At 47.6% G+C, this 17,142-nt stretch overlaps 1 protein-coding gene across 1 annotated transcript in view; it reads left to right on the top strand.

Annotated features, from left to right (window-relative positions):
* The window catches only part of SCAMP3 (secretory carrier membrane protein 3), a 79,447-nt gene that overhangs the window by 50,463 nt on the left and 11,842 nt on the right, over nt 1-17,142 (top strand). Inside the window, exons 3-6 of the mRNA XM_088448484.1 lie at nt 13,913-14,053; nt 14,204-14,324; nt 15,118-15,246; nt 16,810-16,969. Coding sequence (XP_088304610.1) covers nt 13,913-14,053; nt 14,204-14,324; nt 15,118-15,246; nt 16,810-16,969 — 551 coding nt within the window. The remainder of the gene's footprint in view (nt 1-13,912; nt 14,054-14,203; nt 14,325-15,117; nt 15,247-16,809; nt 16,970-17,142) is intronic.

Here is a 17,142-nt window from a genome sequence, read left to right as displayed (position 1 = left end):
ATGTGGCATTATTGGGGAGCTGTGTGTGTGTGATCTCTATGTGACATTATTGGGGAGCTGTGCTGTGTGATCTCTATGTGACATTATTGGGGAGCTGTGTGTGATCTCTATGTGACATTATTGGGGAGCTGTGCTGTGTGTGATCTCTATGTGGCATTATTGGGGAGCTGTGTGTGTGATCTATGTGACATTATTGGGGAGCTGTGCTGTGTGTGATCTCTATGTGGCATTATTGGGGAGGTGTGCTGTGTGTGATCTCTGTGACATTATTGGGGAGCTGTGTGTGATCTCTATGTGACATTATTGGGGAGCTGTGTGTGATCTCTGTGACATTATTGGGGAGCTGTGTGTGATCTCTATGTGGCATTATTGGGGAGCTGTGCTGTGTGTGACCGCTATGTGGCATTATTGGGGAGCTGTGTGTGATCTCTGTGACATTATTGGGGAGCTGTGTGTGATCTCTGTGACATTATTGGGGAGCTGTGTGTGATCTCTGTGACATTATTGGGGAGCTGTGTGTGATCTCTGTGACATTATTGTGGAGCTGTGTGTGATCTCTATGTGGCATTATTGGGGAGCTGTGCTGTGTGTGATCTCTATGTGACATTATTGGGGAGCTGTGTGTGTGATCTCTGTGACATTATTGGGGAGCTGTGTGTGTGATCTCTATGTGACATTATTGGGGAGCTGTGTGTGATCTCTATGTGACATTATTGGGGAGCTGTGCTGTGTGTTTGTGATCTATGTGGCATTATTGGGGAGCTGTGCTGTGTGTGACCGCTATGTGGCATTATTGGGGAGCTGTGTGTGTGTGATCTCTATGTGACATTATTGGGGAGCTGTGCTCTGTGTGTGATCTCTATGTGACATTATTGGGGAGCTGTGCTCTGTGTGTGATCTCTATGTGACATTATTGGGGAGCTGTGTGTGTGATCTCTGTGACATGATTGGGGAGCTGTGCTGTGTGTGTGATCTCTATGTGACATTATTGGGGAGCTGTGCTCTGTGTGTGATCTCTATGTGACATTATTGGGGAGCTGTGCTGTGTGTGTGATCTCTATGTGACATTATTGGGGAGCTGTGCTGTGTGTGTGATCTCTATGTGACATTATTGGGGAGCTGTGCTGTGTGTGTGATCTCTGTGACATTATTGGGGAGCTGTGTGTGTGATCTCTATGTGACATTATTGGGGAGCTGTGCTGTGTGTGTGATCTCTATGTGACATTATTGGGGAGCTGTGTGTGTGATCTCTGTGACATGATTGGGGAGCTGTGCTGTGTGTGTGATCTATTTGACATTATTGGGGAGCTGTGCTGTGTGTGTGATCTCTGTGGCATTATTGGGGAGCTGTGCTGTGTGTGTGATCTCTGTGACATTATTGGGGAGCTGTGCTGTGTGTGTGATCTCTATGTGACATTATTGGGGAGCTGTGTGTGTGTGATCTATGTGACATTATTGGGGAGCTGTGCTGTGTGTGTGATCTCTATGTGACATTATTGGGGAGCTGTGCTCTGTGTGATCTCTATGTGACATTATTGGGGAGCTGTGTGTGATCTCTATGTGACATTATTGGGGAGCTGTGCTCTGTGTGTGATCTCTATGTGGCATTATTGGGGAGCTGTGCTGTGTGTGTGATCTCTATGTGGCATTATTGGGGAGCTGTGCTGTGTGTGTGATCTATGTGACATTATTGGGGAGCTGTGCTCTGTGTGTGATCTCTATGTGGCATTATTGGGGAGCTGTGCTGTGTGTGTGATCTCTATGTGGCATTATTGGGGAGCTGTGTGTGTGTGATCTCTATGTGACATTATTGGGGAGCTGTGCTGTGTGATCTCTATGTGACATTATTGGGGAGCTGTGCTGTGTGTGTGATCTCTATGTGACATTATTGGGGAGCTGTGTGTGATCTCTATGTGACATTATTGTGGAGCTGTGTGTGTGATCTCTGTGACATTATTGGGGAGCTGTGCTGTGTGTGATCTCTGTGACATTATTGGGGAGCTGTGCTGTGTGTGATCTCTGTGACTTTATTGGGGAGCTGTGTGTGTGTGATCTCTATGTGACTTTATTGGGGAGCTGTGTGTGTGTGATCTCTATGTGACTTTATTGGGGAGCTGTGTGTGTGATCTCTATGTAACATTATTGGGGAGCTGTGTGTGTGTGTGATCTCTATGTGACATTATTGGGGTGCTGTGTGTGTGATCTCTATGTGACATTATTGGGGAGCTGTGTGTGTGATCTATGTGACGACATTGGGGAGCTGTGTGTGATCTCTATGTGGCATTATTGGGGAGCTGTGCTGTGTGTGTGATCTCTGTGACATTATTGGGGAGCTGTGTGTGTGATCTCTATGTGACATTATTGGGGAGCTGTGTGTGATCTCTATGTGACATTATTGGGGAGCTGTGCTGTGTGTGATCTCTATGTGACATTATTGGGGAGCTGTGCTGTGTGTGATCGCTATGTGACATTATTGGGGAGCTGTGCTGTGTGTGATCTCTATGTGACATTATTGGGGAGCTGTGCTGTGTGATCTCTATGTGACATTATTGGGGAGCTGTGCTGTGTGTGTGATCTCTATGTGGCATTATTGGGGAGCTGTGTGATCTCTATGTGACATTATTGGGGAGCTGTGTGTGATCTCTATGTGGCATTATTGGGGAGCTGTGCTGTGTGTGATCTCTATGTGACATTATTGGGGAGCTGTGCTCTGTGTGTGTGATCTCTATGTGACATTATTGGGGAGCTGTGTGATCTCTATGTGACATTATTGGGGAGCTGTGTGTGATCTCTATGTGGCATTATTGGGGAGCTGTGCTGTGTGTGATCTCTATGTGACATTATTGGGGAGCTGTGCTCTGTGTGTGTGATCTCTATGTGGCATTATTGGGGAGCTGTGTGTGTGTGTGATCTATGTGGCATTATTGGGGAGCTGTGTGTGATCTATGTGACATTATTGGGGAGCTGTGCTGTGTGTGTGATCTCTATGTGACATTATTGGGGAGCTGTGTGTGATCTATGTGACATTATTGGGGAGCTGTGTGTGTGTGATATCTATGTGACATTATTGGGGAGCTGTGTGTGTGTGTGATCTCTATGTGACATTATTGGGGAGCTGTGCTGTGTGTGTGATCTCTATGTGACATTATTGGGGAGCTGTGTGATCTCTATGTGACATTATTGGGGAGCTGTGTGTGTGATCTATGTGACATTATTGGGGAGCTGTGTGTGTGTGTGATCTATGTGACATTATTGGGGAGCTGTGTGTGATCTCTATGTGACATTATTGGGGAGCTGTGTGTGTGATCTCTATGTGACATTATTGGGGAGCTGTGCTGTGTGTGTGATCTCTATGTGACATTTTTGGGGAGCTGTGTGTGATCTATGTGGCATTATTGGGGAGCTGTGCTGTGTGTGTGATCTCTATGTGACATTATTGGGGAGCTGTGCTGTGTGTGTGATCTCTATGTGACATTATTGGGGAGCTGTGTGTGATCTATGTGGCATTATTGGGGAGCTGTGCTGTGTGTGTGATCTCTATGTGACATTATTGGGGAGCTGTGTGTGATCTATGTGACATTATGGGGAGCTGTGCTGTGTGTGTGATCTCTATGTGACATTATTGGGGAGCTGTGTGTGTGATCTATGTGACATTATTGGGGAGCTGTGTGTGTGTGTGATCTATGTGACATTATTGGGGAGCTGTGTGTGTGATCTCTATGTGACATTATTGGGGAGCTGTGCTGTGTGTGTGATCTCTATGTGACATTATTGGGGAGCTGTTTGTGATCTATGTGACATTATTGGGGAGCTGTGTGTGTGTGATATCTATGGGACATTATTGGGGAGCTGTGTGTGTGTGATCTCTATGTGACATTATTGGGGAGCTGTGCTGTGTGTGATCTCTATGTGGCATTATTGGGGAGCTGTGCTGTGTGTGTGATCTATATGACATTATTGGGGAGCTGTGCTGTGTGTGTGATCTCTGTGACATTATTGGGGTGCTGTGTGTGTGATCTCTATGTGACATTATTGGGGTGCTGTGTGTGTGATCTCTATGTGACATTATTGGGGTGCTGTGTGTGTGATCTCTGTGACATTATTGGGGAGCTGTGTGTGATCTCTATGTGACATTATTGCGGAGCTGTGCTGTGTGTGTGATCTCTATGTGACATTATTGGGGAGCTGTGCTCTGTGTGTGATCTCTATGTGACATTATTGGGGAGCTGTGCTGTGTGTGTGATCTCTGTGACATGATTGGGGAGCTGTGCTGTGTGTGTGATCTATTTGACATTATTGGGGAGCTGTGCTGTGTGTGTGATCTCTGTGACATTATTGGGGAGCTGTGCTGTGTGTGTGATCTATGTGGCATTATTGGGGAGCTGTGCTGTGTGTGTTTTCTCTGTGACATTATTGGGGAGCTGTGTGTGTGTGATCTCTGACATTATTGGGGAGCTGTGCTCTGTGTGTGATCTCTATGTGACATTATTGGGGAGCTGTGTGTGTGTGATCTCTATGTGACATTATTGGGGTGCTGTGTGTGTGATCTCTATGTGACATTATTGGGGAGCTGTGCTGTGTGTGTGATCTCTATGTGACATTATTGGGGAGCTGTGTGTGTGATCTCTATGTGACATTATTGGGGAGCTGTGCTGTGTGTGTGATCTATGTGACATTATTGGGGAGCTGTGCTGTGTGTGTGATCTATGTGGCATTATTGGGGAGCTGTGTGTGTGTGATCTCTATGTGACATTATTGGGGAGCTGTGCTGTGTGTGATCTCTATGTGACATTATTGGGGAGCTGTGCTGTGTGTGATCTCTATGTGACATTATTGGGGAGCTGTGCTCTGTGTGTGATCTCTATGTGACATTATTGGGGAGCTGTGCTGTGTGTGTGATCTCTATGTGGCATTATTGGGGAGCTGTGCTGTGTGTGTGATCTCTATGTGACATTATTGGGGAGCTGTGTGTGATCTCTATGTGACATTATTGGGGAGCTGTGCTGTGTGTGTGATCTCTGTGACATTATTGGGGAGCTGTGCTCTGTGTGTGATCTATGTGGCATTATTGGGGAGCTGTGTGTGTGTGTGATCTCTATATGACATTATTGGGGAGCTGTGTGTGATCTCTATGTGACATTATTGGGGAGCTGTGTGTGTGTGTGATCTCTGTGACATTATTTGGGAGCTGTGCTGTGTGTGTTATCTCTGTGACATTATTGGGGAGCTGTGTGTGTGTGATCTATGTGACATTATTGGGGAGCTGTGCTGTGTGTGTGATCTATGTGACATTATTGGGGAGCTGTGCTCTGTGTGTGATCTCTATGTGGCATTATTGGGGAGCTGTGCTGTGTGTGTGATCTCTATGTGACATTATTGGGGAGCTGTGCTGTGTGTGATCGCTATGTGGCATTATTGGGGAGCTGTGTGTGTGTGATCTCTATGTGACATTATTGGGGAGCTGTGCTGTGTGATCTCTATGTGACATTATTGGGGAGCTGTGTGTGATCTCTATGTGACATTATTGGGGAGCTGTGTGTGATCTCTATGTGACATTATTGGGGAGCTGTGCTGTGTGTGATCTCTATGTGGCATTATTGGGGAGGTGTGCTGTGTGTGATCTCTGTGACATTATTGGGGAGCTGTGTGTGATCTCTGTGACATTATTGGGGAGCTGTGTGTGATGTCTATGTGACATTATTGGGGAGCTGTGTGTGATCTCTGTGACATTATTGGGGAGCTGTGTGTGATCTCTATGTGGCATTATTGGGGAGCTGTGCTGTGTGTGTGATCTCTGTGACATTATTGGGGAGCTGTGTGTGTGATCTCTATGTGACATTATTGGGGAGCTGTGTGTGATCTCTATGTGACATTATTGGGGAGCTGTGCTGTGTGTGTGTGATCTATGTGGCATTATTGGGGAGCTGTGCTGTGTGTGACCGCTATGTGGCATTATTGGGGAGCTGTGTGTGTGTGATCTCTATGTGACATTATTGGGGAGCTGTGCTCTGTGTGTGATCTCTATGTGACATTATTGGGGAGCTGTGTGTGTGATCTCTGGCTGTGTGTGTGATCTCTATGTGACATTATTGGGGAGCTGTGCTCTGTGTGTGATCTCTATGTGACATTATTGGGGAGCTGTGCTGTGTGTGTGATCTCTATGTGACATTATTGGGGAGCTGTGCTGTGTGTGTGATCTCTATGTGACATTATTGGGGAGCTGTGCTGTGTGTGTGATCTCTGTGACATTATTGGGGAGCTGTGTGTGTGATCTCTATGTGACATTATTGGGGAGCTGTGCTGTGTGTGTGATCTCTATGTGACATTATTGGGGAGCTGTGTGTGTGATCTCTGTGACATGATTGGGGAGCTGTGCTGTGTGTGTGATCTATTTGACATTATTGGGGAGCTGTGCTGTGTGTGTGATCTCTGTGGCATTATTGGGGAGCTGTGCTGTGTGTGTGATCTCTGTGACATTATTGGGGAGCTGTGCTGTGTGTGTGTGATCTCTATGTGACATTATTGGGGAGCTGTGTGTGTGATCTCTATGTGACATTATTGGGGAGCTGTGCTGTGTGTGTGATCTATGTGACATTATTGGGGAGCTGTGCTGTGTGTGATCTCTATGTGGCATTATTGGGGAGCTGTGCTGTGTGTGTGATCTCTGTGACATTATTGGGGAGCTGTGTGTGTGTGATCTCTATGTGACATTATTGGGGAGCTGTGTGTGTGATCTCTATGTGACATTATTGGGGAGCTGTGCTGTGTGTGTGATCTCTATATGACATTATTGGGGAGCTGTGCTGTGTGTGATCGCTATGTGGCATTATTGGGGAGCTGTGTGTGTGTGATCTCTATGTGGCATTATTGGGGAGCTGTGTGTGTGTGATCTCTATGTGACATTATTGGGGAGCTGTGTGTGATCTCTATGTGACATTATTGGGGAGCTGTGTGTGATCTCTATGTGACATTATTGGGGAGCTGTGCTGTGTGTGATCTCTATGTGGCATTATTGGGGAGCTGTGTGTGTGATCTATGTGACATTATTGGGGAGCTGTGCTGTGTGTGATCTCTATGTGGCATTATTGGGGAGGTGTGCTGTGTGTGATCTCTGTGACATTATTGGGGAGCTGTGTGTGATCTCTATGTGACATTATTGGGGAGCTGTGTGTGATCTCTGACATTATTGGGGAGCTGTGTGTGATCTCTATGTGGCATTATTGGGGAGCTGTGCTGTGTGTGTGATCTCTGTGACATTATTGGGGAGCTGTGTGTGTGATCTCTATGTGACATTATTGGGGAGCTGTGTGTGATCTCTATGTGACATTATTGGGGAGCTGTGCTGTGTGTGTGTGATCTATGTGGCATTATTGGGGAGCTGTGCTGTGTGTGACCGCTATGTGGCATTATTGGGGAGCTGTGTGTGTGTGATCTCTATGTGACATTATTGGGGAGCTGTGCTCTGTGTGTGATCTCTATGTGACATTATTGGGGAGCTGTGCTCTGTGTGTGATCTCTATGTGACATTATTGGGGAGCTGTGTGTGTGATCTCTGTGACATGATTGGGGAGCTGTGCTCTGTGTGTGATCTCTATGTGACATTATTGGGGAGCTGTGTGTGTGATCTCTGTGACATTATTGGGGAGCTGTGCTCTGTGTGTGATCTCTATGTGACATTATTGGGGAGCTGTGCTGTGTGTGTGATCTCTATGTGACATTATTGGGGAGCTGTGCTGTGTGTGTGATCTCTGTGACATTATTGGGGAGCTGTGTGTGTGATCTCTATGTGACATTATTGGGGAGCTGTGCTGTGTGTGTGATCTCTATGTGACATTATTGGGGAGCTGTGTGTGTGATCTCTGTGACATGATTGGGGAGCTGTGCTGTGTGTGTGATCTATTTGACATTATTGGGGAGCTGTGCTGTGTGTGTGATCTCTGTGGCATTATTGGGGAGCTGTGCTGTGTGTGTGATCTCTGTGACATTATTGGGGAGCTGTGCTGTGTGTGTGTGATCTCTATGTGACATTATTGGGGAGCTGTGTGTGTGATCTCTATGTGACATTATTGGGGAGCTGTGCTGTGTGTGTGATCTATGTGACATTATTGGGGAGCTGTGCTGTGTGTGTGATCTCTATGTGGCATTATTGGGGAGCTGTGCTGTGTGTGTGATCTATGTGGCATTATTGGGGAGCTGTGCTGTGTGTGTGATCTCTGTGACATTATTGGGGAGCTGTGTGTGTTTGATCTCTATGTGACATTATTGGAGAGCTGTGTGTGTGATCTCTATGTGACATTATTGGGGAGCTGTGCTGTGTGTGTGATCTCTATATGACATTATTGGGGAGCTGTGCTGTGTGTGTGATCTCTGTGACATTATTTGGGAGCTGTGCTGTGTGTGTGTGATCTCTATGTGACATTATTGGGGAGCTGTGCTGTGTGTGTGATCTCTATGTGACATTATTGGGGAGCTGTGCTGTGTGTGTGATCTATGTGACATTATTGGGGTGCTGTGTGTGTGATCTCTATGTGACATTATTGGGGAGCTGTGTGTGATCTCTGTGACATTATTTGGGAGCTGTGCTGTGTGTGTTATCTCTATGTGACATTATTGGGGAGCTGTGTGTGTGTGATCTATGTGACATTATTGGGGAGCTGTGCTGTGTGTGTGATCTCTATGTGACATTATTGGGGAGCTGTGCTCTGTGTGATCTCTATGTGACATTATTGGGGAGCTGTGTGTGATCTCTATGTGACATTATTGGGGAGCTGTGCTCTGTGTGTGATCTCTATGTGGCATTATTGGGGAGCTGTGCTGTGTGTGTGATCTCTATGTGGCATTATTGGGGAGCTGTGCTGTGTGTGTGATCTATGTGACATTATTGGGGAGCTGTGCTCTGTGTGTGATCTCTATGTGGCATTATTGGGGAGCTGTGCTGTGTGTGTGATCTCTATGTGACATTATTGGGAGCTGTGCTGTGTGTGATCGCTATGTGGCATTATTGGGGAGCTGTGTGTGTGTGATCTCTATGTGACATTATTGGGGAGCTGTGTGATCTCTATGTGACATTATTGGGGAGCTGTGTGTGATCTCTATGTGACATTATTGTGGAGCTGTGTGTGTGATCTCTGTGACATTATTGGGGAGCTGTGCTGTGTGTGATCTCTGTGACATTATTGGGGAGCTGTGCTGTGTGTGATCTCTATGTGACTTTATTGGGGAGCTGTGTGTGTGTGATCTCTATGTAACATTATTGGGGAGCTGTGCTGTGTGTGTGTGTGTGTGATCTCTATGTGACATTATTGGGGTGCTGTGTGTGTGATCTCTATGTGACATTATTGGGGAGCTGTGTGTGTGATCTATGTGACATTATTGGGGAGCTGTGTGTGTGATCTCTGTGACATTATTGGGGTGCTGTGTGTGTGATCTCTATGTGACATTATTGGGGTGCTGTGTGTGTGATCTCTATGTGACATTATTGGGGAGCTGTGTGTGATCTCTATGTGACATTATTGGGGAGCTGTGCTGTGTGTGATCTCTATGTGACATTATTGGGGAGCTGTGCTGTGTGTGATCTCTATGTGGCATTATTGGGGAGCTGTGTGTGTGATCTATGTGGCATTATTGGGGAGCTGTGCTGTGTGTGTGATCTCTGTGACATTATTGGGGAGCTGTGTGTGTGATCTCTATGTGACATTATTGGGGAGCTGTGTGTGATCTCTATGTGACATTATTGGGGAGCTGTGCTGTGTGTGATCTCTATGTGACATTATTGGGGAGCTGTGCTGTGTGTGTGATCGCTATGTGGCATTATTGGGGAGCTGTGTGTGTGTGATCTCTATGTGACATTATTGGGGAGCTGTGCTGTGTGTGATCTCTATGTGACATTATTGGGGAGCTGTGCTGTGTGTGATCTCTATGTGACATTATTGGGGAGCTGTGCTGTGTGATCTCTATGTGACATTATTGGGGAGCTGTGCTGTGTGTGTGATCTCTATGTGGCATTATTGGGGAGCTGTGCTCTGTGTGTGTGATCTCTATGTGACATTATTGGGGAGCTGTGCTGTGTGTGTGATCTCTATGTGACATTATTGGGGAGCTGTGTGATCTCTATGTGACATTATTGGGGAGCTGTGTGTGATCTCTATGTGGCATTATTGGGGAGCTGTGCTGTGTGTGATCTCTATGTGACATTATTGGGGAGCTGTGCTCTGTGTGTGTGATCTCTATGTGGCATTATTGGGGAGCTGTGTGTGTGTGTGATCTATGTGGCATTATTGGGGAGCTGTGTGTGATCTATGTGACATTATTGGGGAGCTGTGTGTATGATCTCTATGTGACATTATTGGGGAGCTGTGTGTGATCTATGTGGCATTATTGGGGAGCTGTGCTGTGTGTGTGATCTCTGTGACATTATTGGGGAGCTGTGTGTGATCTATGTGACATTATTGGGGAGCTGTGTGTGTGTGATATCTATGTGACATTATTGGGGAGCTGTGTGTGTGTGTGATCTCTATGTGACATTATTGGGGAGCTGTGCTGTGTGTGTGATCTCTATGTGAGATTATTGGGCAGCTGTGTGATCTCTATGTGGCATTATTGGGGAGCTGTGTGTGATCTCTATGTGACATTATTGGGGAGCTGTGTGTGTGTGTGATCTATGTGACATTATTGGGGAGCTGTGCTGTGTGTGTGATCTATGTGACATTATTGGGGAGCTGTGTGTGTGTGTGATCTATGTGACATTATTGGGGAGCTGTGCTGTGTGTGTGATCTCTATGTGACATTATTGGGGAGCTGTGCTGTGTGTGTGATCTCTATGTGACATTATTGGGGAGCTGTGTGTGATCTATGTGGCATTATTGGGGAGCTGTGCTGTGTGTGTGATATCTATGTGACATTATTGGGGAGCTGTGTGTGTGTGATATCTATGTGACATTATTGGGGAGCTGTGTGTGATCTCTATGTGACATTATTGATGAGCTGTGCTGTGTGTGTGATCTATATGACATTATTGGGGAGCTGTGCTGTGTGTGTGATCTCTGTGACATTATTGGGGTGCTGTGTGTGTGATCTCTATGTGACATTATTGGGGTGCTGTGTGTGTGATCTCTATGTGACATTATTGGGGTGCTGTGTGTGTGATCTCTATGTGACATTATTGGGGAGCTGTGTGTGATCTCTATGTGACATTATTGGGGAGCTGTGCTGTGTGATCTCTATGTGACATTATTGGGGTGCTGTGTGTGTGATCTCTATGTGACATTATTGGGGAGCTGTGTGTGTGATCTCTATGTGACATTATTGGGGAGCTGTGCTGTGTGTGTGATCTCTATGTGACATTATTGGGGTGCTGTGTGTGTGATCTCTGTGACATTATTGGGGAGCTGTGTGTGATCTCTATGTGACATTATTGGGGAGCTGTGTGTGTGATCTCTATGTGACATTATTGGGGAGCTGTGCTGTGTGTGTGATCTCTATGTGGCATTATTGGGGAGCTGTGTGTGATCTATGTGACATTATTGGGGAGCTGTGCTGTGTGTGTGATCTCTATGTGGCATTATTGGGGAGCTGTGTGTGATCTCTATGTGACATTATTGGGGAGCTGTGCTGTGTGTGTGATCTCTATGTGGCATTATTGGGGAGCTGTGTGTGTGATCTATGTGACATTATTGGGGAGCTGTGCTGTGTGTGATCTCTATGTGGCATTATTGGGGAGGTGTGCTGTGTGTGATCTCTGTGACATTATTGGGGAGCTGTGTGTGATCTCTATGTGACATTATTGGGGAGCTGTGTGTGATCTATGTGACATTATTGGGGAGCTGTGCTGTATGTGTGATCTCTATGTGGCATTATTGGGGAGCTGTGCTGTGTGTGTGATCTCTATGTGACATTATTGGGGAGCTGTGTGTGATCTATGTGACATTATTGGGGAGCTGTGCTGTGTGTGTGATCTCTATGTGACATTATTGGGGAGCTGTGCTGTGTGTGTGTGATCTCTATGTGGCATTATTGGGGAGCTGTGCTGTGTGTGTGATCTCTATGTGACATTATTGGGGAGCTGTGTGTGATCTCTATGTGACATTATTGGGGAGCTGTGCTGTGTGTGTGTGATCTATGTGGCATTATTGGGGAGCTGTGCTGTGTGTGACCGCTATGTGGCATTATTGGGGTGCTGTGTGTGTGATCTCTGTGACATTATTGGGGAGCTGTGCTGTGTGATCTCTATGTGACATTATTGGGGAGCTGTGTGTGTGATCTCTGTGACATTATTGGGGAGCTGTGTGTGTGATCTCTATGTGGCATTATTGGGGAGCTGTGTGATCTCTATGTGACATTATTGGGGAGCTGTGTGTGATCTCTATGTGGCATTATTGGGGAGCTGTGCTGTGTGTGATCTCTATGTGACATTATTGGGGAGCTGTGCTCTGTGTGTGTGATCTCTATGTGACATTATTGGGGAGCTGTGCTGTGTGTGTGATCTCTATGTGGTATTATTGGGGAGCTGTGTGATCTCTATGTGACATTATTGGGGAGCTGTGTGTGATCTCTATGTGGCATTATTGGGGAGCTGTGCTGTGTGTGATCTCTATGTGACATTATTGGGGAGCTGTGCTCTGTGTGTGTGATCTCTATGTGGCATTATTGGGGAGCTGTGCTGTGTGTGACCGCTATGTGGCATTATTGGGGTGCTGTGTGTGTGATCTCTGTGACATTATTGGGGAGCTGTGCTGTGTGATCTCTATGTGACATTATTGGGGAGCTGTGTGTGTGATCTCTGTGACATTATTGGGGAGCTGTGTGTGTGATCTCTATGTGGCATTATTGGGGAGCTGTGTGATCTCTATGTGACATTATTGGGGAGCTGTGTGTGATCTCTATGTGGCATTATTGGGGAGCTGTGCTGTGTGTGATCTCTATGTGACATTATTGGGGAGCTGTGCTCTGTGTGTGTGATCTCTATGTGACATTATTGGGGAGCTGTGCTGTGTGTGTGATCTCTATGTGGTATTATTGGGGAGCTGTGTGATCTCTATGTGACATTATTGGGGAGCTGTGTGTGATCTCTATGTGGCATTATTGGGGAGCTGTGCTGTGTGTGATCTCTATGTGACATTATTGGGGAGCTGTGCTCTGTGTGTGTGATCTCTATGTGGCATTATTGGGGAGCTGTGCTGTGTGTGACCGCTATGTGGCATTATTGGGGTGCTGTGTGTGTGATCTCTGTGACATTATTGGGGAGCTGTGCTGTGTGATCTCTATGTGACATTATTGGGGAGCTCTGTGTGTGATCTCTGTGACATTATTGGGGAGCTGTGTGTGTGATCTCTATGTGGCATTATTGGGGAGCTGTGTGATCTCTATGTGACATTATTGGGGAGCTGTGTGTGATCTCTATGTGGCATTATTGGGGAGCTGTGCTGTGTGTGATCTCTATGTGACATTATTGGGGAGCTGTGCTCTGTGTGTGTGATCTCTATGTGACATTATTGGGGAGCTGTGCTGTGTGTGTGATCTCTATGTGGTATTATTGGGGAGCTGTGTGATCTCTATGTGACATTATTGGGGAGCTGTGTGTGATCTCTATGTGGCATTATTGGGGAGCTGTGCTCTGTGTGTGTGATCTCTATGTGGCATTATTGGGGAACTGTGCTGTGTGTGTGATCTATGTGGCATTATTGGGGAGCTGTGTGTGTGATCTATGTGACATTATTGGGGAGCTGTGTGTGTGATCTATGTGGCATTATTGGGGAGCTGTGTGTGTGATCTATGTGGCATTATTGGGGAGCTGTGTGTGTGATCTATGTGACATTATTGGGGAGCTGTGTGTGTGATCTATGTGGCATTATTGGGGAGCTGTGTGCGATCTATGTGGCATTATTGGGGTGCTGTATTTTGTGTACGTTTTCAGATACCACCACCTCCGTACCATGAGCCGTCTGTACAACCTCCAGCTACTTTGCCTACCTCCCAGCTACATTCTACTATCCCCTCAGCAGCCAAGAAACCAAGTCCAACTGAACCCAAAAACTACGGTTCTTATGGAACACAGGTACACCCCCCCTTTCCTCTGCTGTCCGTACATAGACCAGGTCCAGCTTTCCTTCTCTTCCTCCTCTCCCAGCGTTAGAATCTGCTCTCTTCCAACCATTGGGCTGTGCGCGGGGTCTTCCTTTCACTTCCTCTGCTCTCATTGGTGCAGGAATCCACAGCTGCAGTAACAGCGGATTTACTTCGGCGGCAGGAGGAGCTAAATCGGAAGGCAGAAGAGCTGGACAGGAGAGAGCGTGAACTAAAGAATGCTAGTCTTGGGGGAACAACATGTAGGAACTCTGGAGGCTGACTCTAGTCAGCAGGGACACTGGGATGGTCTATGGCAGGGATACTGAAGTTAGCGGGGTTTGGAGGGTCTGGGGTAGGCAGACAGGGCAGTGGCAGGGATATGCAGGGCAGCGTGGCTGGGAGGGTCTGGGGTAGGCAGACAGAGGGTGGTCGCAGGGATATGCAGCTGGGAGGGTGTGGGGTGGGCAGACAGAGGGCAGTGGCAGGGATATGCAGGGCAGGGCAGCGTGGCTGGGAGGGTGTGGGGTGGGCAGACAGAGGGCAGTGGCAGGGATATGCAGGGCATGGGGAGGGTCTGGGCCAGGGATGCGGATATCATTTGGGCTATTAGGGTCTGGGAGGAGACGGCCAGTCCTAGTGTGGGAGACAGAAGCCATAGGGATCCAGGAACAGGCTGGGCTTTTATGATGGAGGCCAACAAAGACCGGGAGGGTCTGCACCAGTGAGATTTAGGCCAACTGAGAACACATTTGTGGGCAATTTATTAAATTTGCCACATAACTATGGTTCCAAAAAGTCATAATTTTGGCGTGACAGTCCTTATTTGAGGATGTCCGGGGATAGGGGGGTGTATTTTGGGTGGGTTTGGCGTGGAGCATATCTTGTCCTGACTACACCTCCTGAGTATTGGGAGGGATGGATATACGAGGCTGCTATTGACGCAGTCTGGTCAGTGTAGACACGTCTAGTTTGTTAGAGTTGCGGGATGGAGATCCCGTGAGCGGTCTATGCATCGCAGGCTGACGGCTATAACCGTTTATCTTGTGTCCCCAGTAAGACAGGAGAACTGGCCGCCGTTGCCGTCCTTCTGCCCAGTGAAGCCATGCTTCTACCAGGACATCTGTGTGGACATCCCGCAGGACTTTCAGAAGACTGTGTCCATCATGTATTACCTCTGGATTGGTAAGCTTATACCTTCTGTGTGCTCTCCTGTATCTGCCCCATCATCCTCTGCCTGCAGCGGCCCTAGTGCTGTGACACCTGGCCACCACGGCGGAAAGGGTAGAACTGGGTCAAGCTTCTGTCGCTTTCCTCTAGTCTACTGGATTCCATGTCTGTATGTCTAATTGTACCTGTGTGTGTCTAAATACTATCTGTGCATGGATCTCCTGCCTGCCCGGGTGTCTATCTGAGGGTCTCGTGTCTGTGTCTGGCCAGCTGTCTGTATGACGGTCTCGTGTCTACGTATGGCCGGCTGTCTGTATGAGGATCTCGTGCCTATGTATGGCTGGCTGTCTGTATGAGGGTCTCGTGTCTACGTATGGCCGGCTGTCTGTATGAGGGTCTCGTGCCTATGTATGGCCGGCTGGCTGTATGAGGGTCTCGTGTCTATGTATGGCCGGCTGTCTGTATGAGGGTCTCGTGTCTACGTATGGCCGGCTGTCTGTATGAGGGTCTCGTGTCTATGTATGGCCGGCTGTCTGTATGAGGGTCTTGTGTCTATGTATGGCCGGCTGTCTGTATGAGGGTCTCGTGTCTATGTATGGCCGGCTGTCTGTATGAGGGTCTCGTGTCTACGTATGGCCGGCTGTCTGTATGAGGGTCTCGTGTCTATGTATGGCCGGCTGTCTGTATGAGGGTCTTGTGTCTATGTATGGCCGGCTGTCTGTATGAGGGTCTCGTGTCTACGTATGGCCGGCTGTCTGTATGAGGGTCTCGTGTCTACGTATGGCCGGCTGTCTGTATGAGGGTCTCGTGTCTGTGTATGGCCGGCTGTCTGTATGAGGGTCTCGTGTCTACGTATGGCCGGCTGTCTGTATGAGGGTCTCGTGTCTGTATATGGCCGGCTGTCTTTATGAGGGTCTCGTGTCTATGTATGGCCGGATGTCTATATGAGGGTCTTGTGTCTATGTATGGCCGGCTGTCTGTATGAGGGTCTCGTGTCTACGTATGGCCGGCTGTCTGTATGAGGATCTCGTGCCTATGTATGGCCGGCTGTCTGTATGAGGGTCTCGTGTCTACGTTTGGCCGGCTGTCTGTATGAGGGTCTCGTGTCTATATATGGCCGGCTGTCTTTATGAGGGTCTCGTGTCTATGTATGGCCGGCTGTCTGTATGAGGGTCTCGTGTCTATGTATGGCCGGCTGTCTGTATGAGTGATTTTGTGTCTATGTATGGCCGGATGTCTATATGAGGGTCTCGTGTCTATGTATGGCCGGCTGTCTGTATGAGTGATTTTGTGTCTATGTATGGCCGGATGTCTATATGAAGGTCTCGTGTCTATGTATGGCCGGCTGTCTGTATGAGGGTCTCGTGTCTATGTATGGCTGTCTGTCTGTATGAGGATCTTGTGTCTATGTATGGCCGGCTGTCTGCATGAGGGTCTCGTGTCTATGTATGGCCGGCTGTCTGTATGAGGGTCTCGTGTCTATGTATGTATGGCCGGCTGTCTGTATGAGGGTCTCGTGCCTATGTTGGTCTCCTGTGGGATCTGCCACAATACTCAGTCCTGTGCCTCTTGATTCAGCTAGTGCAGGAAGTCTCCTCCTGAATTTCGTGGCATGTCTGGCGTGGTTCTGTGTGGATGGATCCAAGGCTTCTGGATTTGGCATGTCCATTCTGTGGATTGTACTCTTCACACCTTGCTCCTTCGTTTGCTGGTACAGACCCCTGTACAAGGCTTTCAGGTGAGTGCTAGTGACTACGACCTTTACAACTTGTATAGCGACTCGCAATACTAAACTATTATGTCATCTCTAGTAACACGCGGGCAGTCTCTGTAACGTTACCTGATCATTCTCTCCCGTCTCTAGTAACACGCGGGCAGTCTCTGTAACGTCACCTGAGCGTTCTCTCCCGT

The sequence above is a fragment of the Taudactylus pleione genome, unplaced genomic scaffold (assembly GCF_031769625.1).
Source record: "Taudactylus pleione unplaced genomic scaffold, aTauple2 ptg000455l, whole genome shotgun sequence".
NCBI classification, from domain to species: domain Eukaryota; kingdom Metazoa; phylum Chordata; class Amphibia; order Anura; family Myobatrachidae; genus Taudactylus; species Taudactylus pleione.
Note: the sequence above shows the minus strand (reverse complement) of the source record. Positions and strands in the feature narration are given on the sequence as shown.